Source organism: Arvicanthis niloticus, chromosome 2 (assembly GCF_011762505.2).
Source record: "Arvicanthis niloticus isolate mArvNil1 chromosome 2, mArvNil1.pat.X, whole genome shotgun sequence".
NCBI classification, from domain to species: domain Eukaryota; kingdom Metazoa; phylum Chordata; class Mammalia; order Rodentia; family Muridae; genus Arvicanthis; species Arvicanthis niloticus.
Window position 1 is genome coordinate 4,983,132 of NC_047659.1, and position 25,707 is coordinate 5,008,838.

The following is a 25,707-nucleotide window of genomic DNA, read 5'->3' on the forward strand; positions in this document are numbered from 1 at the left end:
CCTGGCCTGCTGGACATTTGAGTTTTAGTGTTTTGTTTTTTTTTTTTCTTATCACTTCCTGCTGCCTTTAAAAAAAAGACTTCTTTGAATTTTATGTGTATGAGTGTTTTTGCCTGAGTGTATATAACTATGCACACGCCCAGTGCCTGCAGCCAGAAGAGGCCGATAGTTCCTCTGGAACTGGATTTGTAGATGGTTTTCTCACTATGTGGGTGGTGGGAACCAAACCTGGGTTATTATGAGCATGCAGGTACCCACAGAGGCCAGAAGAAGGCACGGGATCCCCTGAAGCTAAAGTCATAGGCATGTGTGAGGCACCTGTGTGAGTGCTGGGAACCAAACCCGAGTCCTCTATAGAGCAGTAAGCATGTTAACTGCTGAGCTGTCTCCGCCCTTGTGTGTCTTTCTGGCTTGTTCTTACCTCTTCCCAGCTGTTCTAGGAAGATCAATGTGGCACATTAACGTGGTGTATGCAGGGAAGTCAATAGGCTCTGAGCCCAGGTATCTTAATTAAGCCTAGTGTGTGCAATCACTCAGAGTCTGGCATTTCTGACTCATTTGCATTGTTCTCGTGCTTCTGGGTAGGTGAGAGGATCCAGCTTCTCACCTCTGACATAGTAAGAGTATACCTTATTGTCTTTTGTCACACTCACCAGATGATGCTGAGGGCTTCCTAGGGGTGAGTGGGCTGTGATCTTCTCAGACAGAGTGGAGCTCCAGACCATGTGGGTTTGGGGGATGAATGGGCTTGAAGCCTTAGAAGGCAGTCTAAGAAGTCTAAGAAGTCTAGTCTTAGAAGCCTAGAAAGGACCCCTTTCCTTCCTGTCAGGTGCCAAAGTGGAATTCCCTATTCTGCCCAAGGTAGGGCCTGGTGGTGCTTCCAGCCTGGCCTTCTGGCTCCTGGGTTGTGGCTGGGACCTCTCTTGCCATTCCACAAACTAGGTTTTCCTATTGAGCTTAGCCCCGAGAGACACTTGCTCATCCATTTGTCTTGGCATGGCCGCATCCTTGAGAGTGTCATGCCAGTACCCTGGCTGGCTCTATTAAGGATGGTCCAGCCTGTTCCCCTCCCTTTCCCTCTGGGTTCTCATTGCATGGTATCCATGTTTCACCATGGAAATGCCATTTTTTCTAGTACCCCTCCCCTGACACTGGCATTGGCCTCAGTCACCGTAAGGGTTCCTTGGGGAGCACACCAGGAAGGAGGTTAGGCAGGGCCATCAGAGAAGATGAGGTGGGTTCAGGCCCCCTTTCTCAGAGGGACCAAGGCTTTAGTGTTAGGGGTTTGTGGAGCACCATGGGTGGCTCTGGTGGCAGCAGAGTAGACAGTCACCTCCTGCCTAGTAACCAGCGGAAGGAAAGGCAGTGGAGGTGTGCTTAGCCTGGCTAGGGCTGGATCTGTGTTTGCCCGTTGCTGCCTCTCACCTGTATAGACGGGTAGAAAGCTAATCTAAGTGCCATCTGGATGGAGGTTTTGGCCCCCAGAGTCTGCTGAGAGGCTTTCCTGCAGCTTGTCACTTATTCTCTCCCCTGTCCCTGAGGCCCTTCTCTGCTGGTAGCTGACTGCACACCCCTCTCAGGTTCTGGGGCTTGGGCTGCAGCACACATTGCTGCCTGTCTCCTGTCCATCCCGTGCTGCTGCAGCCCTGAGTTGCAGTGGGCAGGGTTGGAGTGGGAGGCTGGGAAGGTCTCTTTTCTCAGCTTTAGGGAGGTTGTGAGTGATAACCAGGTGGGAGATCCTGTCCCCATACTTGCTATTGTCACCTAGGCAGCAATGTCTCCATTGGAGGATGAGGAGAAAACCTAGAGCCTGGCCATGCAGCCTGTGTGCAGACATACACTGGGTGACATTCTTGATGGGGTTCAGCCTTATGGGCATTATAGGCCCTAGCTGAGCCAGACATGAGGTTCTCTGAGGCTAGGGAGGTTTCTGGGGCTTAGCCTGGGGCCTCAGGCTGTAAGTGGCATGTATCTGTTCACATACCTCACATGCAGACGGCCCTGTTAGCCTATGATGAACATAGTGAGCTGTTGGTTTCCATGGTCTGCAGTGCAGACTCTGTCCTTGTGGAGGTAGGGACAGTGAGGGTACCTGGGCTGTGGAAGTCCCATTCCCATGCTCACAGATGAAATCCTGTCCCACTGGCAAGAGGCTCTGGCAGCCAGGCCCTGTATTTGTTGGGTACTTGCATTGTATGCTCTGGCCAGTCATGAGGGCATGGGCAAGCCCCTGTCAAGGGGAAGATAAATGTCCTGGCATGGTGTGAGGAGTCACAAGGGCATGGGTGAGCCCCTGCTGAGGGGAAGGTGCACATGCTGGGTCTGGGGCTTCTGCAGAGGCTGTGGGGGTTGGGAAGAGCTTGATTTCCAACCCTGGTGCCAACAGATGTTCCACCTTCCAGGCTCAGCCCTGTTTCTATCATGTGGCTCTGAACGCCATCTACCACACCACATCATGTGTGGAAAATATCGATGCTCAGCAGGCGTGGGAGGATTTGGGGATGTCCCCACAGGGGCACTCTCTGCCTGAGAGTATCCCTCTGTCCTGACTGTTCCAGAGACCCCAGTGTCCATGCCCCATGAAGCCACTTCACTTCATGGTAGGTGGGTGAGCCCTGGGTGGGTATGGTCCAGATCCCCTCCAAGTGTGATTTAAAACCAGTCAGGAATGCAGATGAAGATGAGGATTGTGAGGGAGAACAGGAAGCCCTGCTGGGGTCCGTGGGTTCCACGACAGAGTTGCGGGCAGGTGGGTGGTGGGACCTCTGAGCCACCAGGAGCAACACCGCTCAAATTGAAACAATCATTTCTCTTCCTGTTAAATAGAAACTGTATTCGAGAGTCTGTAGCCTCAGGGCCCCTCACCCCACTGCCATTGGGGTTTTTCTTGAAGTCCCCCCTCCTCCTCTCCCGCCTACTTACTCTCCTCCAAACTCTGACCAGGCACCATAGAGTGTTGGGGACAGGCAGAAAGTTCAAGGGGACAGCCTGGAAAGGGAGGCTTCAAGTGTCCAGAAAGATGTCCTGCCTGGCCTTAGATAGGTAAGCATCCTTCCAGGCTTCCAGGATGGGATGGTCACCCCTATCCCCAAGCCTGGGACATCATGACTGGAATTTTCAGGGCCCAAGCTTAGGGTGGTTTCTGTAAGGCTGAGCAGTGGTAGAGACAGGGTTGTCAGCAAACTGAGCATAGGCTGCCTGGCAGCTCCTCTGGGCTCAGGAAGTCCCTGTTCTCTCAGAGTTGAGGCCTTGCTTCAGGTTCTGTGGTGTTTCTGCTGGCCCACATGGTACTATGTCAGCTTAGAGAGGACACAGGATGGGTATCCAAGCTGCAGCGACTGTCGCCAAATGTGTCTAATCACTCTGCAGTCTTTTTCTGAGGTGTTGACAGTCACCTGCCCTGTGTGAGTGTGAAGTGATTCCTGTTATCAGTGTCTCGCCTGGTACAGAGTGGGGAGGGCATCACATGGCTGCTCCTCAGTGGCCATGTCCCTCTGGTAATGTCCCTCTGTGGCTTTTCTCCCATTCAGGCAGCCTAGGATGAGTGGGTGTGACTCCCACCCTTTGCCTGCTCCTGCCCCTGCCCCTGGCAGCCCCTCTCAGGCTACAGGGCAGGAGGCTGGGATAGACTGCCTGCTGTGCCCAGGGAATGGCTGGCCGTGCGTGGGCCTCTTGTTTGGGGTTGGAAGCCAATTCACAGGACTTTCTAGAGTCCTGGAGTTGAGTGGTACCTGTTCCTCTTGCTCTCCTGACTTTCAGCAATGGCTGGGGCAATGAAGCCACCAACTGCTGCCCTGGAGCCATACCTGCAGTAGAGGAAGAAGGTGCTTTTGAGTACAGTTAGATGCTTCAGGGCTGTCTGAGAGGATCCAAGTTCCAGTCTGAGGCTGTGAGCAGCTGGGAGACTTCTCTCTGCTGCCCCCTAGTTGTATTCAAGCAAAGGAAATGTGCCATACAGCCAGAGGACGTCCAGCTGGAAATCACTCCTGGCCAGAGTGTGCCCTCTAGATAGATACAGATATATCCATGGATGGCATACAGGTGCATCTCAAAGCATGAAGAGTTTGGGAATGGAGATGGCCTGGTGGTTTGGGCAGAAATGCCCTGGGTCATGAGCACCTCAGCAATTAGATGTCCCAAACGGTGACCACTATGGTTGGTCCAGAGAGTAATGATACTGTCAAGTATCAGGGTTGAGGTGGGAGGCCTTGTGTAGCAGCCTGAGTGGACTGTAAGCTTCAGGAAGGGTTGGCATGGTGAGTAGCCACCTGTCAGCAGGTTGGCCTTCACACCTGAATATGCCGGTATCTTTACTGCTCAACTCTTACCTGAATGCTGCCTGGCACGGACGCAGGCTGGGCACGAGGCCTCCTCTGCACCTCCTTTGTCCTGGCTGTGCCTCCTGCTTCTCTTACTGTGGTTTGATTCTAGCCACACCTGTCACCACCGGGCCCAGCCATAGTACCATTCATGGCTGTATGGGAGGGAGCTGCTAGACGAGGGACTGTTTCCTGTCCCTCCTGCCCCTCCCTGGACAGCCCCAGACTCGCCGAGTACGATCAAGAGAGCCCAAAGTACCGTCTCCTTGCCACCTGCAGAGCTCACCAGCTTCTCCGGACTCCAGCCCCCATCTGCACAGTGGAGTAGAGCAGGGTGTTCTTCAGGTGATGGTGGTGACGGTGCTGATGCTGATGGAGAGCGTGATGATATTGCTATGGTGGCGGTGGTGATGCTGATTCTGATGATGGTGGTGATGATGGTGGTGACCATATTGATGATGTTGAAGATGATTGGTGATGATGGATTATGCTGATTGTAATATTGATGTTGATGGTGATAGTGTTGATTACATTAATGGTGGGGATGGTAATTTTGATGACGGTGATGATCCCGAGGTGGCAGTCATTGGTGCTTCTTGAGGCCCTCACAGACATCCTCCTATTGTGAGCTTTACAGTGGGTGTTGTTCCCATGCTTACACCCTTGGTGATCCCATCTCTGTGGTACCATTGGGAGTTAAGAGTTTGGCCAGGACAGTGTGGCTTTGGGTTTGTATACCCTGTTTCAGGTTCAGAGAAGGTCACGGGATGGTCCTTATAGAGGCTCTTGATGGTTCCCCTGCAGATCTGGCTTGTAGACCCTTTTGTCCTTGCATCTGTTCCTGATGACAGGCTACACAGCCAGTCCTCTGCACTTGATATCATCCTCCCTCAGTGATCAGAGGCCTTGAATGTTACCCCTGAGCCCCCTCACCTTCACCTCAGACCTCCTCACTACCCTGAGCTAGTTCACTGGGGAGACTGCAGCCTCCACCATCAAGGCCTCCTGGTCTAGGAGGGTGGGAAGTGAGATCAAGGAGGATAGCTCAGTGGGTGACAGCTCCTAAGACGGAGTGCCTTTATGGCTACTGACCATAAGGGTGGATTTGACATTCAGAGTCTCTGAGCCCCCTGGGTCAGATGACCTGCGGGGTTGAAGTGGCTCTTGTAGGAGCAGTGTAGCCAACACTACAGACTGGTCCAGCTCTGTGGACCTCACTGCATGCCCCAGGCTGTCAGGGAATCGTCCATCTCTTTCTGAGATCAGCCTCCTGTGCTGCCCCCCCAACCCCCTTCATTCTTACCTCTTTGCTAGTGGCCTGGTGCTTAGCTGCAGGGACAAATGCTGATCTCTTGGGATGATCATGGCTGACCCTCCCACTGGGCCTCTGTGGCATCTCTGCCATGCTAAAGGTTGGTTGGATGGGGCAGGGCCAGGAAGTTAGCTTTGGACTGGTCAACCCTTTTCCATGGGGCATGCAGGGATAAAGCCCAGATGGGTTTCTGGGATTGCCACCATAAGTTCACTTCCTGTGGTTACCCATGGGTGGTGGGGTGAAGGAAATCCACTTTTCTTCACTGTGCCTTTGTCTTCCTCTCCCTGCTGCTTCTCTTAAGGGTTTGTGGGCTGGGCCATCACAAGCTCAGAGATAGGGTCTGCTGCATTCTGGTCTCTGTGTGCTGACAGACTTTCTGGGTCTGGGTCTATGAGATTACTTACTGGCTCGTTTCTAACCAGTTCAGTTCTCTCTGCTTGAGAGTCCCTTGTGGTTGGCTGCCTGTACTAATTGGGTTGGAATCAGTCTCACTTTCTCTGACTACTCAGGAGGGGTCTAGCTGGCCTTGAGGCTTCCTGGTAGGAGGCTGAGATATTGGGTGGGGCTTTTGAGGGAAGGGCATGGTGATCCCAGACGGCCCCTAGAGTAGTAAGCTGATATTCAAAGAAGAGACAGCTCACAGCTGGAGGTGACCACTGGGGAGTCCCTCCTCAGAGAGTGGAAGTCAGGCTTGTAGTAGGGTTGGCTACACAGGGCTACTGGGGACTGTTTTCTGGGCTGGCACAAACGCCCCAGCCCATTTTACAGAGAAGGAAACTGAGACTCAGCAATATTGAGGGGTCCCTGTGGCCTGCCTTCTTCTTCCCTCCTGCTCTGACCACCCTTGGCCTACCTCAAGCCCTGGCACCATGCTCCCTCCAGCCGCATTCCCATTGGTGCTCTCCAGGGCCACCACTTCTCCCTCCCAGGGCTTCAGGAGAAGCAGTACTTCCGGAAGGTGGAGGCTGGAGGTGGGCAGCCCAGGAAGCTCTGAGGACCCATGAGCTACCCACTGCACAGTTTCAGTTCCGGGGGGTGTCCCCAAGCGAGGATCAGGGCACTGTGCTTAGAACATGACAGTCAGCCTGGTGCTGCTCACTGTGTGGGCTCTGGCTGCATGCTAGGTACTCTCCTCAGGCCCCTCGTTGGTGGCCCTAGGTCATCCATCTCCCATGTGCTTCCTGCCAGGCTCTAGATGGAACAGCTACATGGTCCACTTCTGTTCACCCAGACACACAGCCACACAGCCTGCTTAAATCCTGCTGTGCCGAAGGGCTGTGCATGGTTGAGCTCCCCTCTACAGGAGCTGGGGTTCCCCCGGCTACCTTGGATGGGCTGTGAGGCTCTCCCCACACCAGCTGCAGTGGGCTGGCATTTCCTGCATCCTTCCCGCCAGGCAGAGGCTGGAAGGGGGTTGGTGGGGTTCCCTGGGCCTCCTGCTGTGGGTCCTGCTGCTGGCAGGCATTCTGCAGACACTGTATAGCATAGGAACTGGTGGGGGTGGTGCTCCTTATTTGCATATGACCTCACTGGTGCCTGGCATCTTGGTGTTTTATTAGTGTCACCCACCCTCTGAGGTCTAGGGAACAGCCCTGGGTGCTGGGCTGGGGACAGTCCATCTCTGCTCTGTGCTGGCTTGCTATTTAAACCTCTAAGCATTCACAGTGTGGTCAGTTTTGTACCAAGGGAGTACTCTATGCTGGCACTTTTGCAGCCCTAGGCCCCATCCTACAAGCCCTGATAGAGAGGGGTATGCAGGTTTTCCTTAAGCAGTGGAGACACCCTTGCAAGTCCAAAGTGTGGCTGTCAAAACTGTGCCTTATGGGGACCATGGCTTATCAGGGTGGTGACAGCTAAGTGTCAGCGAAGCAGAGCATGCACATAGCACACGCACACATATACATGGCACACGTGCACATGGCTTGCAGACATACAGGATGAGCCAGGAGGCTTTCCTTGCAAGGATGTAAAGGCATTTCTTGCTCATTCCCTTCCTGATTAGAAAGTTTCTCCCTCCAAAAGGTTCCAGAAAACACACCCAGTCCATTGTCACCCAGGCTCTGGGAAGGTGTCTACAGTGGACATTCTCTGTAAACAGGAAAGCCTGGGGTGGAGGCCTGGGGCTGTGGGGACCTGCCAAGGTAGGCATTGCTCTGGTGGCAGCCCCTCCACGTTGGAGCCCCAGGGACTTACAGTCTGCTTGGAACAACTGTAGGACGTTTGGCTGCCTACCACCAGGCTGCAGGCAGGGTGGAGGGCTGGGGGAGGGGCATCTAGGGGCACCTTCACACAGGGACAGCCACATTCCCAGACTGGAGGCTTGGCTCTTGTTCCTGCTGTCTCCCTTTCTTCCTGAAGTTTCTGCCTGTGCCACCTTGGCCTCTTTTCTCCTCCGTTGGTTTGGCTCTCCTCCTTAGCAGTTTCCAACTCTAGCCAGGTATGGGTGGTGTCTTGAAGGGCCAGAGGAGTTTTGGGGTACAGCCGGTAGGTAGCTGGCAGCCTTACAGTCTGCACCCCTACCTCCTTCCTTCATTCTGTCCTGCTGAAGCTTTCTCCTGCCTCTCCCATAGCAAAGCCCAGAGCCAGAAAAGCAGCTCTGGCTTGTGGCTTTTTGCACAGACCAAGTTGTGGCCTGAACATCCCACCCCAGGTTTTCCCTGTGGTTGCAAGGATTTCTCCTTGGCTCCTTGGGCAGAAACACTCTCATGCAGTGAACATCGACAGTTTCCCCTGGTGTTTGGGGACAGCTAGCTAATGAGAGCCACCCTTAATGTGACAAGCTGCCCTAGACCCTGTGTCACTTCTGGTGTCCAAGTTGTCCCATGAACAGGGGGTGCAAAGAGCCCGAGGAATCTGAGGGATTTCTCTTCTGGTTATGCCTCATCTTGTTCTCAAAGACCAGAAGAGTGGACCTTCTCTGGGCCCAGCCCAGCCCCTTCTTGGTACCCATAGCATTACCCTGCCTTCTTCTGGAACGCCTGCAGAAGGTGCTCAAAGTCAGCACAATGTGCCTCAGCCGGGCTACAGAATACAGTGAAGGCTTAGACTGGTGCTACGCAGGCTCTCACAGTGGCACACTTCAAATGACAGGACAGCATGGGATGGGAAGGACAGGACACGGGAGGCATGGCTGTGATGGGTCAGCCCAATGGCCCCCAAGGATCCCGGTGGTGTGGAATCGGTTGTGGTTGCCTGGCCTGGGGCAGCTGCAGATGTAGTAAGTTTGCCTTTAGGCTGTTCTTTATCCAGAACTTTTCGCAGATCCTTCCTCTGTCATAGGTAGGAGGTGGAGACTCTTCTGACTGGGTCACAAGAATTCAGTTGACGTCAAAGGCACAAAGACATTCCGGGCTCATATAAGCAATTGGACTTTGTATTTGTTCCTCTTAGACACAGCCTCCACTCCCTGGCTCTTCTCCTCAGATCCATGTGATGTTTAATGGCCTATAGAGCTGTTTATAGTTGATGTCTTGGCCAGTGGGTGCTCATCACCACTTGGTTCTGGTATTAAATTTTTTTTTCTTATGTATTGGGTGTTTTACCTGCAAGTTTTGTAAGTGTACTCTGTGCATAGAGTCCCTATGGAGGACAGAAGAAGGTATCAGATCCTCTGGAACTGGAGTTACAGACAGTTGTGAGCCATCACGTGGGTGCTGGGAACCAAATCCTGATCCTGTGGAAGGGCAGGCAGTGTGTTCTTAACCGCAGAGCCGTCTCTCCTGTCCTTTGTGTTTTGAGATAGGGTTGCTCTTTGTAAATTAGGCTGGTTTTGAACTCACAGAGATCCTCCTGCCTCTGCCTCTCTAGTTCTGGATTAAAGGCATGTACCACACCACCCAGCTAGTTCTGAATTTCTTAAATTGGCTTTTTTTTTTTTTTCCAACAAGCTGGTTTATTCTGAGTTTTGTGAATGGCAAGCGTTTCTGGCAGGTGAAGTAAGGCTCATTTGCAGACAGAATTGATCCCTTCTGCCAGTCAGGGCAGTCATAGAAGCCAAGTTGGCCTCACCATAGTGGACCTGGTCACAGTGGGTCCTCTTTACTATATCCTCCTCCTGAGGGGAAGTGGGGAGGAGTCATAGGAGTCTTGAGGATGGGAATTGGTTAGGTTTCTCTTGAAGGGCTAGTCCTGGTGAGGGCCGCTGTACCATTACTGGCTTGGAATTGGCACAGGTGAAGCTACTGGATCACCCTGTACTGTGCTGGCCACCAGGGTCAGAATGGGCTTATGAGCTTTGGCCAGAGTCAAGTCTGCTCTGAGGCATAGCCACAGTGCCAGTGTGGTCTTAAGGCTGGTGTGGTGTCCTCCAGCATCTGCTCTGCTTACCACCCTGCTCTGCTCACATGCCAGGATGAGTTAGGTTCAGAGTAGCGAGGTCTTCCCAGGGCGCCCCCACCTAGGGCGGGTCAGTCACTCATTTCATGTGCCTGGAGTTTTCTCCACTCACCAGGAGCAAGCACCATGCCAGGTGGCAGGAAAGGCCAAGACTGAGAAGAAAAGGGGGAGGGAAGGAGAAGGGGTTTTCTCAGAGCACTAGCTTTGGAGGAGCCTGTAACTCCCAATATGGTGTGTGCCTGTGCCCTGTGCAGGCTCCTCACTGTCTTCTCCATGGCCTGCCAGGCCCATGGGCACTAGATTGGACACCTGGGGACCTCCCCAGTATCTGGAGTTGGGGAGGCCTGATTGAGATTTTTCACGTGTTTGAAACCCTACATGAAAGATTGGCATGTGGGAGGAGGTCCCAGCCCTGCTTGCTCGGTGGGTTGCCGGTCTCCTGCTTGGCACACTACCAAGGTCACCTGGAAGCTCCCCACCTACATGGGAAGTGCCAGTGCCTTCCTTTCCGCTGGTCTCTTCCTCCTTCCAGGCCCCACAGAGTCAGATGGGCTCCAGTGCATGGAGTGAGGGCCTGCAGTCTGAGTTGCTCTGCTGTGATACCCAGAAGTCCAGGTCATGTGGTCCAGAGAGAAGGGTCACCGACATTAGAGCCTTTAGCTTGCCGTGCTGGCTCTAACCCCAGAGAGTCTAAGATGATACCCGTGGCACCTCCTGGGGTCCTCAAAGATGGTCTGGCTTTTAGAGTGTGGCAGAGGAGTCCTAAGCACCCTAAGTTTGCCTGTGCCTTGATGAGTAGGGGAGTGGGCAGTTCCCAGGTCCTAGAGGATACTCTGACCTTCCTGCCGATTCTTGTCTTGCAGACTTCTCTACCCAGGTGAACTCTTCATCCCTCAACTCTCCAACGGGCCGAGGCTCCATGGCTGCCCCCTCACTGCACCCCTCCCTGGGTCCAGGAATCGGCTCTCCACTGGGCTCCCCTGGGCAGCTGCACTCGCCTATCAGCACCCTGAGCTCTCCCATCAATGGCATGGGTCCACCCTTCTCTGTCATCAGCTCCCCTATGGGCCCGCACTCCATGTCGGTACCCACCACACCCACATTGGGCTTCGGGACTGGTAGCCCCCAGGTGAGTGCTGGGCTGAACTTTGGGGACATGGGACAGAAAGTGGGAACTTCACCTGTAGGCTATGAACTAATAGGTCAGAATTGAGATTTCTACTTTTTCTTCCTGAGAGTGGGCTACAGAGCAAAAGCTAGCCTCAGAGTCATGCTGGTCGTGGTAGGGCTGAGCCCCACTCTGGCTGACCCGCACTGCCTTCTATAGCTCTGTCAGTTGAAATTTCTTGACTCAGCCTGGAGCCTGTCCCCATGACTGTGGAACTCTGGGGTACCTGCTTCCTTAAGCTTGGGACCATCTTCCAGGGCTCATAGGTTCCTCTTCCCAGGACACTGGACTCAGTGTACCTAGGCCGTCAGGGGAAGCTCATCCTGGCCCCAGATGCCTGTCCTTGGGTTCTGCAGAGGCCCCTAGTGGCAGCCTATGCATGGGCTCTGGCTTTCTGTGGCTCTGTGGATGGTGGCTATCTGCAGGCGTGACTTCCTTTTCTGTAGGTCTGGTAGGGCCCTCATCTTGCTGTGGGCACTTGAGGAGTCTTGCTCAGCCTCTTCCTCCCAAGGCCCACCTGTTGGACACCTTATAGCGCCTCACCCTGCTTCTATTTTCTTGAGGGTCTTGGTGAGTTTCTAACTGGATTTTTGTCCTTAGTGTACGTGAAGCTCTGCATCTGGAGAGCCAGCTCCTTGGGGTTTCTTTCACCCTTTCTGAAACAGGTCAGGGATCCTCTTTCTGCTCCCAGCTTCTCAGGTTGGGTTCTATTTCTCTCCTCCCACCAATAGCTTTGCTGTGCCACCTCCCAGTGGCACACCTGGGACCGTCCTCACTGGAACCTCACTAGAACTAGAAAGGGTCAACAGTACTTATGTGTTCCTTAGATTTCCAAAGTCTTGTGCCCTGAGCCCTGGGCACTCCTGTGCCCCCTTCCTGGTGCTGGGGTGTGTGGAGACCACTCATACCTCACCAGGTAGCCTGTTGAGACTGCTCTGAGCCTCTTAAGCTTCTCCTCCAGACAATCTGGCTGGGTTTTCTAGGTCGATTCCATCTAAGCCCCTTTGCCCTAGTTTGTATGTGTGCGCGTGTGCGTACATACATGCTAGCACAAGCACCTGAACACAGAAGAGCTAGGCTTCCGTTTATGAGCAGAATTTATGAGCAGTCTGTTACACTGTCCCCCATTCCCCACCTGCTTTTCAGAAGCAGACAGAAGGCCTGGGGTGCTGCTGGCATGACTGCCGGTGTGCAGCCACCTCCCCTGGCTTGGCCATGTTCTTTTTATCATAGCTTCTCTATACCCTTGCTAGCTCTGGAAGCCGTGAGTATGGAGGGTAGACGAAGAACTGCTCTCCACAGTTCCCTGGCTTCAGTAGTGTCCTTCTCTTGGCTCTCAGCTCCGTGAGGCTCCTTGCTGGGTTTGGATATAGCTCTGTGAGACCACGGACACCCAGTGCCCAAGCCTTCCGTGTCTCATTTGTTTTGGGGACTCTACTAGGACTCTCTATCCCCAGGGGGATGTTTCCCACTACTTCCCAAACCTGACTGTCTGGCCATGCTGGCTTCCCTGGGTGATTTACAGCTGGGAAGCACTCCTGACTGCCTCAGTGTGGGGCGAGCAAGGCCCTGATTCCTCTGATCCTCCTGATGTATGGGGAGGATCTCGAACTGTGGGAGCTACAGTGACTTTGTAAGCAGGGTGTTTTATGATGCCTGTAGCCAGCCAGATGGGGAACGAGGCTTTGTGGAGCATGCAGAGCCCGAGAACAGGTCTGCTCTGGATATCTCATCCGAGTGGAGCTAGTTGAGGGCTAGCCTGGGCTTGAGAGGACAGAATGAGGTAGGAGTGGAAGAGGGGAGCCTGAGAGGTAGGTGGGGACCCAGGTGCAGTAGTGATGAGGCAGAACTGAAATAAATGCCAAGGATATGAAAGGGGAAATGGGCTGGCCCCCACCCAGGGAGGCTTCGGGCTCCAGCAGAAGTCTGCCCAGGCCTGGGTCTCTTGAAAGATGGAGCACACAAGTCCCAGTAGGATGGGGCTGTGGTTCATGGGGGATATTGAGGAAGGGGAGAATAGAAACTGTCCTGGTCCATCAGCTCAGATCTGGAAAGGGCAAAAAAGTATCTTCAAGCCATGGGATTCCAGGGTTGCCCACTAGTGGAACTCCAAGGAACCTCTTGTGCGTGCGTGCGTGCGTGCGTGCGTGCGTGTGTGTGCACATCCCAGGGCCAGAGGGGGGTTCCGGCAGGAAGAGGCAAGGGGTGTGCTGAGGCCGGTATAGCCACGTGGGCCCTACAGCTTGATGTCTGGGGTGTCCCAACCTTTGCTCTGCCCTGACATCAGGGTTTCACTGGGCCCCTGAGCTCTTTATTCTGCCCAGAGCTAAGACCTCCAGAAACTTGCAGGGTTAGGCTTCCCATCCAGCGAGTGGAGTGGAGGGACGTGCAGTCTTGCCAGCAAAAGCTGGCTGTCTCCCTGCAGCCCCAGGATTCCCACGTAGGGCCTTTAACCAGTGAACACATGGACTGCTCTCTTCTAAAGTGAGATGTCCTGCCTGCCACCAAGGCCTTCCACATCCTGACAGCTGGCTCTGACACACTCAGGGTTCTCTATGTGGGCCTGCAGGCTTCCCAGCAACCTACCTAAAGCTAGCCAGCTGAGGCATCCTTGCCGAACCTTACTGTCTGCCCACAGTGCTGGCCAGCCAGGGCTGCACAATCATTCTGCATGCCAGGCCCCTAATAGAAAGCTTCTGGTGCCTCTGCTCTTTTCCTGTCCTGTGAGAAAGGGGTGGGGTATGGGGCAGGAGCCTCTGAGGAAGAAGGCAAGGTTCCCCTTGCAGGGGGCAGCAGGGGCTATACAAGGCCAGTGCAGACTGTACAGCTGGCTTTTTTTCTGCCTTTGTCAGGGGTTTTCAGAAGTGGGGGGGACTACCCAGCTGGGCTCTGACGCCCTGGCAGATAGGCAGGCTGAGAGGGAAGCGCCTCTGGGCCCTGTGCTTACTGCAGAGCTAGGCTGGAGGCTGCGGAACCAAAACTGCTGTGTCATTGCGACGCTGCAGCTGTTGCCTGGGTGACAGGGTGAGTTTCCCACGCTTGCCCCTGGCGGCCAGCGGGCAGGGAGAGGCAAGGGGTGTGCCGAGGACAAGATAGCCACATGGGCCCTACGGCTTGATGTCTGGGGTGTCCACTGGCTTTCCTCTCTTGTCCTGCCCCCAGATACCACTGTTATGCAGGGTGGTGGGGGATATGTGTAACTCTGAGGAGCCCAGCCTGATGGCAGCCCTGAGCCTGGGCCTCTTGTCCTCACCTGGGTGGTGGGGGAGTGCAGAGTGCCTGGCTCTCATGTGTCCAGGGCCCATGGCAAGTGCTAAATGACAGCTGTAGTTCTTTGGTGGGTGGTGGAGAGTAAGTGAGCCTCTTGTATGGTGCTGAGAGGCCTGAGATGTGGTCTTTGGCACCCTGCAGCGACCTGAGTCTGCTGAGAGGGTGCTCTGAGGGCTGGACATAGAGGTGGGCCTGCTGACCCTTAGCTGTTCTAACCTGGGTGAGGCTCTGTAGAGGGGAGTGTTTCCTTGTAGGAGACCCAGCTCTCATGAGCCCCTCACCAGCCTGCCAGGGCTAACCTACCCCACTCATTCTCTTGCAGCTCAACTCACCCATGAACCCCGTGAACAGCAGTGAGGATATCAAGCCCCCACTAGGCCTCAATGGCGTCCTCAAGGTTCCTGCCCACCCCTCAGGAAATATGGCATCTTTTACCAAGCACATCTGTGCTATCTGTGGGGACCGCTCCTCAGGTAGGACTACCTGGTGGGCAGAGCTCACCAAGTCTCTCTACCTTTTTCCTCTGGGCTGGGTGTAGGGAAGCAAGAACCCAGTTTAAGCCCCCTGTGCCTGATAGAATAAGGGGTGGGTTAGGAGCTCCAGGGGTCTCGCTTTGTCCTCAAATGAGGTGGACATTAGAATGGGAAGGGTAGTCTAGAGGCCTACCAAGAGAAAAATGCAGGCATGGATGGCTGAGGTGCAGTGTTGGCTGGCCTCCTCTCTGGGTCAAGCCTGAGAGCCGAGAACAGAACCCACCTCTTCCAGGGCACAGTATCTCAGGCACAGAGTTCACAAGACCACCACTGTTGGTGACGCTGGTCCTCAGGGCTGGTGACCCATAGCCCCAGTCTGTAGAGTGTGGTAGATCTGTTCTCCGATGAGCAGGGAGGACCAGACAGAGTCCAGCCTGAACCCAGACAGGGACTGTAAAACCTGGATGCAGAGCCCTGGCCTGCAGCATGACACATGGACCAGGGCCTTGTCATTAAGTTCACCCGTCCTCTATCCCCACCCTACAGGCAAACACTATGGGGTGTACAGTTGTGAGGGCTGCAAGGGCTTCTTCAAGAGGACAGTACGCAAAGACCTGACCTATACCTGCCGAGACAACAAGGACTGCCTGATCGATAAGAGACAGCGGAACCGGTGTCAGTACTGCCGCTACCAGAAGTGCCTGGCCATGGGCATGAAGCGGGAAGGTAGGCTTTGAACATTCTCCTGCCTGGCATGCTCTTCTCATCAGACCCAGGGGGCCTCCATTGTCCCCTTCCTCAACAATCTTCATGTGGAGGGATTTGAACACAAAGTCCAGGCCTGCAGTTTGCAGTTTGACAGACTCTGGTATAGCCTGTCAGGTTTCTTTGTGTGCCTCCTGCTCAGGAGAGCCTCTGGCCTGTGCTGTCTGGATAGCTTGCCTTCGTGCCGGCCCTTTCCCCAACCAGATTTTCACAGAATGCCTGCTATGTGGCTAGGTCTTGAGATTTTAGAATGGACAAGACAGACCAGGTCTGTCCCACTGGCAGCGTGACCCCTAGGACAAGAACTGAGCCAATAGTCCACTTTTGAGGTATGGCTGAGGTAAGCCAGCGTGTGTTGGGGAGAGATGAGGTCTGGAGACCAAGCACTGGACCAGAGGCACAGCAGAAGAGGCTGGGAGCGGAAGTGGGGGTAAGGAGGGTGGGAAGAGAGGCTTAGTGCCTGCATGGCCTCTGGCTGCCCAGGGAGGAGATGGGAAGGGAGGCCCATGGGATGAGCCACATTTGGGTTGGAGTTGGGGGAAGGGGCCCCTGGAAACCACCAGAGTATCTCTCAGAGCCTGTTGAATTTATGTGAGGGTTATCCTGGGCTTCCCTTCTTCTCAAGGCCACTTCCAGTTTCATCCCAGGTAGGGTTACCTACCAGCCTGCAGATCCTCTAAGGAGCAGGATTCTGAGCCTGTTTTATCAGCAAGGTGTATATGTCAAAGGTAGGGAGGCTAGGTGACAGTCCAGGGACCTCCCCAGAGGTCCCAGTTGTCACACTGTATAGCTAATCCTCCTGAGCTATACTGTGTCCTCCTGGCCCTGCATGTGGGACACTAGTTCTCTGGTTTGGTGTGTGTATATATGTCTGTATGGGTGTGTGTATGTATATCTGTCTGTCTGTCTGTCTGTCTGTCTGGGTGCCTGGGTAGGGTTCCTTCATCAGTCTTAGACCTAGGACTCACAGGGCTGGGCACTCACTTTCTGAGGCAGTCTCTACCACTCTGTCTCCAGCACTGCTTCTCCAGCTTCCTCTGTCTGGGTTGTGCATAGGGACCAATGCCTCCTGCATGTCCTTCCATTTTCCCACCAGCTCTTCAATTGCGCCTGTCCAGGACCGTCCTGAGTAGGGCTAGTGCTGGAGTTGCTTTCTCTTCACAGTGACCCCTTCTTTTGGTACATTCTGGTCTTCTTGTACATGAAAAACCCTACACTCCTGTGGGATTCTTCCACAGGAAGAATCCTGTGAGGTCAGCAGGGGCTTCCAGCAGTCTGGTCCTTATTCCCAGTGCTGGTGGTGGGGCAGCACTTACAGAACTGTATGCTGTGGAGCTGCAAGTGTGTGTGTGTGTGTGTGTGTGTGTGTGTGTGTGTGTGTGTGTGTGTGAGAGAGAGAGAGAGAGAAAGAAATGTTCCAGGTTCTGCTGTGGAGCTGCAAGTGTGTGTGTGTGTGTGTGTGTGAGTGTGTGTGTGTGTGTGTGTGTGTGTGTGTGTGTGTGTGTGTGTGTGTGTGTGTGAGTGTGTGTGTGTGTGTGTGTGTGTGTGTGTGAGAGAGAGAGAGAGAGAGAGAGAGAGAGAGAGAGAGAGAGAGAGAGAGAGAAATGTTCCAGGTTCCAGCCAGGGTACCTTGACTGAGCACATGTTCAGAGTGTAGAGTTATTTTACATCTGACCTCGACTATGCTGAGAAGTTTCCATGGGTTTTAGGGGCCAAGTCTTAACACAGCTGTCTAACTGAGCTAGACCCCAGCTTCTGGCCCCACTTTTTTCTGTAGTGAGAAGGCAGAGGGAGGAAGTGCTCTACCAATGGAGGGGGTACACTGTGTGTCCTTGGGGACATGCCCTCAAGGTAGCACTTACTGGGAGTAGTCAATACAGCACACCCTCTGGAGGACAGGTGCTTGAGTGGTGGACCTGGGGTGGGCCATGGCCAGGTGTGTGTCTGGCCAGAAGGTGGAAGTCAGGCTGTGTGAGCCTCTCAGGAGCTGAGCACCACCCTGTCTTGGTGCTATTGCTCCTAGTGAGGGGCACTGTTAATGATCTCTGGGTATGAGCTCCTGTCCCCCAAAAGTGACCACCATATAAGCAGGTCGACCCTGGCTTGGGTCATCATGAGCTTGGGAGCTGGTACCTGACCCAGACTTGGGTGGTGAGCATGACTCTGTGTAGAGCTGTGTGTCCAGGCTGACGCCTGAGCATGGACAGACGAGGTACTGCTGAGGGGAGTCGTGTCCATGAAAGCCAAGGCGACCAGCAGACCTGGCATGTGGTGGACACTAGAGTTCTGACCCCAGAGAGGGACTCTCTAGCTTATGACCCCTTCTTCCATTGCTGCTGTGGTTGCCCTTGGGTGCTGGTGTTCACACTTCAGCTGCCTGGGCTTCCAGAGGTATGGGTATCGAACATGATGTCCCCTAATCCCAATGGAACAGTTTGATCTTGAGGTAGGGAGGCTGACATCATCTAGGTTTTACTATATGTACTTCCTGTGGGTGGGACACTGAACACCCCCTGTCCAGTCCTTGTACATAAAATGCTTGCCCCCCCCCCATGCTTGTGCCACCCTACACAGAAGTGGAAGTGGGGTACAGAGAAGAGGACTCCACTGCAGCCTGCACTGTTCCTTGGGCCACACCGTGTTTGTGACGCCTGAGAAATGCTTTACCCATCCCCCTGGAGAGATGCACCCACCCCCACCCCATGCCTCTTTGTTCCAGCTAGGTTTATGAGTATTTAGTATAAGCCCTGTGAAGCACTGTCTTGCCCTAGACACAAAAGCCATGCAACTTGGCCCCTTGGGCTGCCCAGGTATTTGTGGGGCAGCTATAAAATGTCAGGCCTGATGGGCACTGCCATTCCGTGGCTGGTCCTTGACTGGGGGAAGGGAGATTTTCGTGCTACCCGAGACCTGTCATATTTCCCAGCACCTGCGGCCATAGTTCACAGCCCCACTCTTGAGATGGTTGGCCCTAGAGCAGCCTGGGGAGCCCACCCTGCAGGGACCTGAGAAGATTCCCAAGGGTTGGTCCCCACTTCTGCCTGCATTTAGGTATTGGACACTGCCCCTGCCCCACCCCTGAGATCTGGACTAGTCCGCAGAATGAATTTATATTCAATTCCTCCTGCTCTCCTGGGCTAACCACTAGAAGGAGAGTTCTGTGAGTAGCGGGTGGGACTGTTGGCTGTATGAGCTGGATAGTCTGACAGCCTTTGGAGAAGCTGCGAGGCCAGTTGCCAACCCAGGGCCCTTGGCCCAGAGAGTGCAGGACATGCACAATCAGCTCCCGTGTTAGCTCAGCCCCCAAGTACCCAGCCCAGGCTGTGGCAGTCATTAAGCCACGGAGCTTGAATCTAATGATGTGTCTTCCAGGCTTCAGTTTCAAGCTTGATCACTAAAGATGGGGGGCTGGTGTAGAGGCATTGTGAGGAGGGACTTGACCACGGCAAGGCTGTGTGTTTCTGTGGGGTGGCCCTGCCCTGGGAAAGGCTCCTGTCTTCAGGTTGATGAAGGATACTGCAAGCTGATAGCATCTATGTTGGGCAATAGCAAGGGCCTGCGTGTGCAAGCAGCCACGGGGACTTGTTTGGCAGCATTCCCCAGCTAGGGGTAGGCAGTGCCCTTCTCAGGCTGAGCCTGGGCCTGTTGGCTGGGGCAGGTGGTGGTAGGGCTGGGGGCCTGCAGGTGTGATGATCTGCAGGCTGGAGAGGCTGCACACTACCCACCCCGTCCTCAGCTCCCTTCCCCTGAGGCCTCTTTGCATTTCCTTCCTGACTCTCTTAGCTTCCTGCACCCTGTCCTCTGGCTCGGGAGCACTTGGGTGCGGAAATGGCAGTTTCTTGTGTGTGTGTGTGTGTGTGTGTGTATGTATGTATGTGTGTGTGTGTGTATGCGCGCGCACGCGCACACATGTATACAGACAAGGGTGAGCCCACCATTTCTGCTGTAGGGAAATGGCCCTGCTTTAGTTGTTTCTCTAGGCTCATGGCTTTACCTCTCTGGGCCCAGTGTCTCCATCTGAACATGGGGCTTCAGTAAGGTCCCCTGAAGCTTGTTGGTGGAACCAAGCAGAAGACAGCTCAAGCCCAGCTGGTAGTGAGGTTGGAGCATGGTGGCCACAGTGTATTTTTGTGCTGTATCTGTGTTTGTGCATGTATGCATGGACGTCTGACTGTATCTCCACTCTTCTTTCAACTTGTCCCAGACTTGTTCTTGAGGGAGGGAATACCATACCCTGAGCTTGGGACCTTGGGAAGAAACCACTCGCTCTGGTCCGACACTGCCTGGGTATTAAGAAGGGACAGTATGGCCAGCAGCATATGTTGGTAAAACCTGGTTCTTTCTATTTCATGGCCCAGCTCTGGGCTTTTAAGGGGCAGAGGAAGGCCACGGCTTCTGGCAGAGCCCCAAACCTGGGAAGCATTAGGATCTGGGATACCCGTTTACCTCAACATCCTGTTCAGGGCCCTCAGTTCTGCTTGGGCCCAGTGACTGAGCAATCCCTCCAACATTCCACTTTGACTGTGTGTCCTAAGTGGGGAGCCAGGTGTGCTGGAGGAGGGTCGTCTCCGCTCAGCCTGCATCTGGATCTTGGGAGGGCTGAACCACAGGCTTCAGGCTTCAGGCACCACCAGCAGGCTAAGGGAACCTCAGTCTCTGAGGCAGCCACCTCCCCCGCAAGGCCTGCGCGGGCTTGGAAGGATAACGAGGCTCTGTATTTACAGACGCCTCCCGCCCGAGGCTTCCCGGCGCCAGTGGAGCATAAGTCAAACATGAGTGTGTCTAAAAGGTGATTGAGCTGGCAAAACATAAATCCCCCACTCCCTCTGCCCCCTCCGCTGTCTATAAATAAAACGATAATATTTATAACGATGCCGCCCTGAGCTGCTAGGGCCTTTGGAGGTTTCAAAGTGCTTCACAAAACATTTGCTAATTAATTCTCAGCTGCCCCCGCATAGGAGGCAGGTGTGAGGAGCCCCTCACCCGCCCGCCCGCCCGCCCAACCGGCCTGCCCCCGTGCTCTCGGGGATAGCTGGCTGCTGAGGGCCTGTTTGGCCTGTTCACTGGGCTGCCTCCTTCTGGGCTTCCCATATCCCAGGGCTATCTCTGAGAGCAAGGAAGTCCCTTACTGGGGAGTGAAACTGGGCCAGCAGGATGGGGCCCAGCCCGCTCAGGTGCTTCCTTCAGGGTCCCCTGGAGGGCAGGCTCTGCATTGACATCTTACAGGAAGTGGGGTACAGAGATGCTGAAGGAGTTGCCCAAAATATGGCAGCTGCTCAAGGTATACCTCTCGCTGCAGAGCCTGCCGTTTGCTGTGGCACTAGGCTCTCTGAGTCTGTTTCTCCTGTCTGGGAAGGTGAGGCTGTTGAGTTGACATTGTCCTAGCCTGAGGCTGAAGAGTTCTGTCATCTGGCTTTGGGATGGGGTGGAGGTGGAGGGCTGCCTGTCTCTGGCTACAATTAGGTCTGTTCAGATGCCTCTCAGTGGGGCCGCTTAGGATTGGAGCTGAGTCTCCATGCCCTGTGCCAGAGCCCTCAGTGACTTGTAGAGTGACCCTAACCCAGATGCGCTGGCAGCCACATAGAGGGCCTGTAGAAGCCCAGCTGGGGAGGGATGGAGCCTGGCAGCCTTTTGCAGCCCCCGTAGACTGGGCACCATCTGCCCATGGCATTCAGCTCTACACCAGCCCCAATCTGCTGTCAGATTTTCCAAAAGAGCGGAGCTTGCAAAGCACCAGCCTCTGCTCAGCTCCTCAGCCCAGCTGGTGTTCTGCAGGTATCAGACCAGCCTCCCATCCTTGGCTTGTTCACAGGTAGAAGTCTCTGCTACAACCCGGCCATTGAGTTTTGGGGAGCTTAGCCCCCACATAGGAGAACATCAACTGAATGGTGTTGGTGAGCCCAGCAAAGAGCAATAGCCAGAAGATTAAAAAAATCACTGAGACCGGTCACAGAGCTGCGCCAAGAAGGGAACCACTGGGCTGAGCCTCACAGTGGGAGCCTAGGAACAGAGAGGAGGCTGCTCCTTGGGAGGTGGCTGCCCTCCTCCTTCAGCCCTCCTGTTGGCTCTTGTGTTAACTTACTTTGTAAGCCATTTAAGAGGCTGTGGGCCAGGAGGTGGGTCTGGTTGTAGAGGAGGAGGCTGGTGCTGCCCTGCCCTTGAGATCCTGATGCTGCTGAGCTGTGCTCGGCTCCTAGGGAACTCAAGGGTTAGGAGAGCTCTGACCAAGGTCCTGAGATAGCAGCACCAGGAAAAGCCCTTGGGCCACACCCTTGGGCCCTTGGAAAAGCATCCTCCTGAGGCACTGGTCTGAAGAGGCCATCCGGGTCTCCACCTAGCCTGCTGCAGGAACCCAGAATGGAGGGAGGGGCCTGTTGACGTCTGAACGGGGCAGGGACAGAGTAGAACAGGTTCACAGGAGCTGTCAGAGGTGAGCAGGAGGAAAAAGCAGGCCCTGTCGCTCCCACCTGAGGCTTTCCCCGCTGGATCTGCTTTCCAGGGGTGCTGTAGGCGGCACAGCCTGGGAGTCAGTTTGCCCAGCCCACTAGCTTTTCCTTCCGTGCTGCCCCTCAGCATCTCCGAGAGCCAGGCTGCTCACAGGGGTGTGAAGCAGGGCGGGCAGTCCCAAGGTCTGTGGCATCATGAAGGAAGGGGGGCGAGCTATGGGTGTGTGAGGCGGGGATGCTTCTTTGGCAGAGGCAACCATTGAGAGCATGGGCCAGTGGGTGCCTTCACACTTGCCCAGTGTGTGTCTGACTGTGATGGTTCCTTGCTCTAGCTTATCACCTCATTGGTCACCTGTTTATCACAGTCACCACCCCTGTTCCTGATCAGGAGCAGGTCCTGCATTCTCCTGGGCATTTTTATAAGTTGTTTCTTCCATTGAATTAGTCTCCTCACTTTACTCCCTCCCTCAGGCCCGTTCCTACTTCTTCCAGGAAGCCTTCTTGGGTTTCCCCACATCCTCAGACCACCAATGTCTTGAAAACCCATGTTAGTATTCCTGTGACTCATCAGCTCCAGGAAAGGCCATCTGCCTTGACCCCAGATGGGCTCTGGTGTGTTTAAATTATTAACTGAGTGTACTCAGGGTATACAGCCACCCAGTGGCAGGGATTAGGCTGGCCTCAGACTGCCTCCCTTAGCTGGCCCTGGAGAGGACTCCAGGGTTGTGGATGCACTGGCTTGGAGCCAGCCCTGCCTGGCCCTGAGCCTGTGGGGGACACCCTAGGAATTGTAGGGCTGGCCAGCCCAGGTGACTGTCTCCTGTTTACAGCTGTGCAGGAGGAGCGGCAGCGAGGCAAGGACCGGAATGAGAATGAGGTGGAGTCCACCAGCAGCGCCAACGAGGACATGCCTGTGGAGAAGATTCTGGAAGCGGAGCTCGCTGTTGAGCCCAAGACTGAGACATACGTGGAGGCAAACATGGGGCTGAACCCCAGCTCAGTGAGTGTCAAGATGCTCACTTGCCTCAGTTTCCCCCTGTACTTACCCTCCTGCTTGAACAGCTAACAAACCCAAGCCCTTTGGCTGCTGTGGCCTTTTGTCCCCACCAGTGGGACCTCTGTCCAGCAGGGTGACCCTGTGAGTGGGGGATATACCAGTCTTCCTGCTGGTCTTGCTCGTCTGTCTCATCCAGCTACTCAGCAGGCTCAGGGCCAGGCCCAACTGTCATTGTGGGGTCTTGGCTTTCATGCATGGTGAGGCTTGAGCTCAGTGCAGGGAATCCTTCAGAGAAGCTATGAGGAGCTGAGCCTGGGCAGAGCTCTCTGCAGCAGCTGCTGGCTCCAGGCTGGCTCTCTCACCAGTGTGTGGTCACAGGGTGACTTTCTGGAGCCTCCCACTGCTCTGAGAAGGTGGAGAAGCCAACAGGGAGGGACTTATAGATGGCAGCTGTATGATTACTGTTGAAGCAATAGTGTCTCGGCTCTTCAGCTGGTCACCCTCAAACTGGCCACCTATAAGAACGCCTAAACAGCCACCTTCCCGTCTTCCTGTACTACCTGCCACCTATAGCTGCTGTAGCCTCCAGACAAAACCAGAAGGGCCACAGTTCCCACTAGTGGCTCTCTTCCTAACTGTTGCAGGGTCTTAGTTTCAAATCTTTCTGGCTTCCATGCCTGTTCCTGGACTTTCACCTGAACTCTCCCCCCAAGTCCTCCCTGCCCTGCTCCTGCTTCAGGGGCCATTGGCTATTGTGGACTGTTCGGGTGGGATACTCCACTTGCCCAAGGCCTCAGTGGCAAGGCTACAGCCATGTCCCAGATTGGGATATTTCTTGTGCAAATCCAAGAACAGGGCCTTGCATGAACCCACAGGCCTCATGTTGTCTCAAGCTCATGGTCCAGCTATGTCTGCCCCATATGTGCTTTTTCTTGACGTTTTTATCTCATCTGGACCTCTGTATGGGCCTCAGATCTGGGACTAGAGTCCTGCTATTAACCGTTGGACATGCAGTCCAGGTAGACCTCAAGGAAAGCCCTATCAGCTTCTCCCTCTGACCCAGACTTACACTGGTCTTCTCTTGCATCTTAGTGCCCTAGTCTCAGCCTATGGCTGTGGTGGACATGGAGTACCCATTCTTTTCTTTCAGCTCCAGGCACAGGGCAGAGGTATAGTGAGCTATCCCAGGAGTCAGTAGGGTAGCTGAACTATGTGTGGTCAGCAAGCTTACCCTGACCCAGGGGCTCAGACATGTCTCTTCTTCTCTGTAATCGAGTGGAGATTTCCCCTTGTACTTCCAACCCAGTTGCCCAGCATTCTTGTGTCTAATCCCAGAGCTGCCTTACTGGGGACAGTGCATATCTTGCAGGTAGTCTTCCTTGGTGGACCCAATCCTGGCTGTGTTACGACACCTCCCAATGGAGGGAGACCCACAAAAAACCTTACCTACTCGAGCCTGCCCAGTGCTCTGGTTGGAGTCTGTTCCCTGTTCCAGTTCTGGAAGGGAGAGGAGAGCAGCACCAGGACTCTGCTTTGTGGAATAGGATCTGAGGGTGGTTGGCTGGGGTGTGAAGGGTGACTGGGGTTTTCCTTTGTCAAGTATGGCCATTGTTGGGAATGGCCTCAGACATGGCCTTTGCTGCTCTTCCATGAGGGTTCAGGTCTTCAGAGCTACACAGTAGAAGGTCAGTGTCCTCCCAGTGTCCTGTGACTGCTTTGACCTGCTTCATACGTGGACCTGGTGGTCTTCCTCATATGCAGGCTAAGGAGGCTGGATAGGCAGCAGCACCTAGCCTCATAGATGGGCTGCTGGCTCCTCTGCGCCCTGCCTGGGTGGTCTTGTGACCACGCCTAGCTGGCAGGCAGTAGTTTATTAAATGTCTGCTGTGGAGTCTGCTGAGAGGAGTGGAGCTACACAGTGGATGGAACAGGGCAGGGCCAGAGCATGCTCAGCCCCGCCCTTCCAGACGGCCCTCCAGTGAGTGCCTGCTGGGCTTGGGCCTCACACCTGTGTGGCCCTCCTTCCTTCCTTCTCTGGCCCTCTGCTCAGGCCTTGTGTCCAGCCCTGGAAGATGTCACTGTGCATGTGGTCACAGAGGTCACAGTCAGCCTGGGAATAACTCTGAGCTCTTTTTCTCAACCATAGTAGCATTGTGGCAGTGGATTTAAGAGGGTGGCCGGGGGTGGGGTGGGGTGGGGGAGGCTGTTTCGGGCGGGTGAGGCTGAGATCACAGAGCCTGGCTGTGAGGCTTATTGTCTTACGTGCATTCTCTCAGCTGCCTTATGGCCCTCGCTGCTGTCTCCTGTCTTGGGGCTGCTCCCTGGCAGATGGCAGGCAAGGAAGACATCCATGGAGCAACCCCTTGTGACTGAGAGCCAGAGCAGGCTGAGGACAGCCTTCATGCTAAGCAGAGTCAATCCCTAGTACCTGTTGTGCTGGGCCTCTGCTGGCCTCTTAGGTTTGCTGAGGGTCCTGTAGCTGAGAGATGTCACCCCTTCCTGTGGACTCTGTCCTGAGGATCATGTGCTGGCATCACCTGTCCTTGTGGCCCTGGGCTTCCCCTTCAGCCAGTCCTGCCAGGCCAGTGGTGTGAGGCTGATTTGTCAGTGCCTTTCACC

The 25,707-nt window shown here is 54.6% G+C and overlaps 1 protein-coding gene across 5 annotated transcripts in view; it reads left to right on the plus strand.

The window, feature by feature from the left end:
- Rxra (retinoid X receptor alpha) overlaps positions 1–25,707 on the plus strand; it is an 86,501-nt gene that overhangs the window by 48,719 nt on the left and 12,075 nt on the right. For all 5 annotated transcript variants that reach the window (XM_076928336.1, XM_076928338.1, XM_076928337.1 and 2 more), the window contains 4 exons: positions 10,833–11,098; positions 14,730–14,880; positions 15,427–15,606; positions 22,922–23,091. In XM_076928336.1, the coding sequence (XP_076784451.1) occupies positions 10,889–11,098; positions 14,730–14,880; positions 15,427–15,606; positions 22,922–23,091 (711 nt within the window). In that variant the 5' untranslated portion in view covers positions 10,833–10,888. The remainder of the gene's footprint in view (positions 1–10,832; positions 11,099–14,729; positions 14,881–15,426; positions 15,607–22,921; positions 23,092–25,707) is intronic.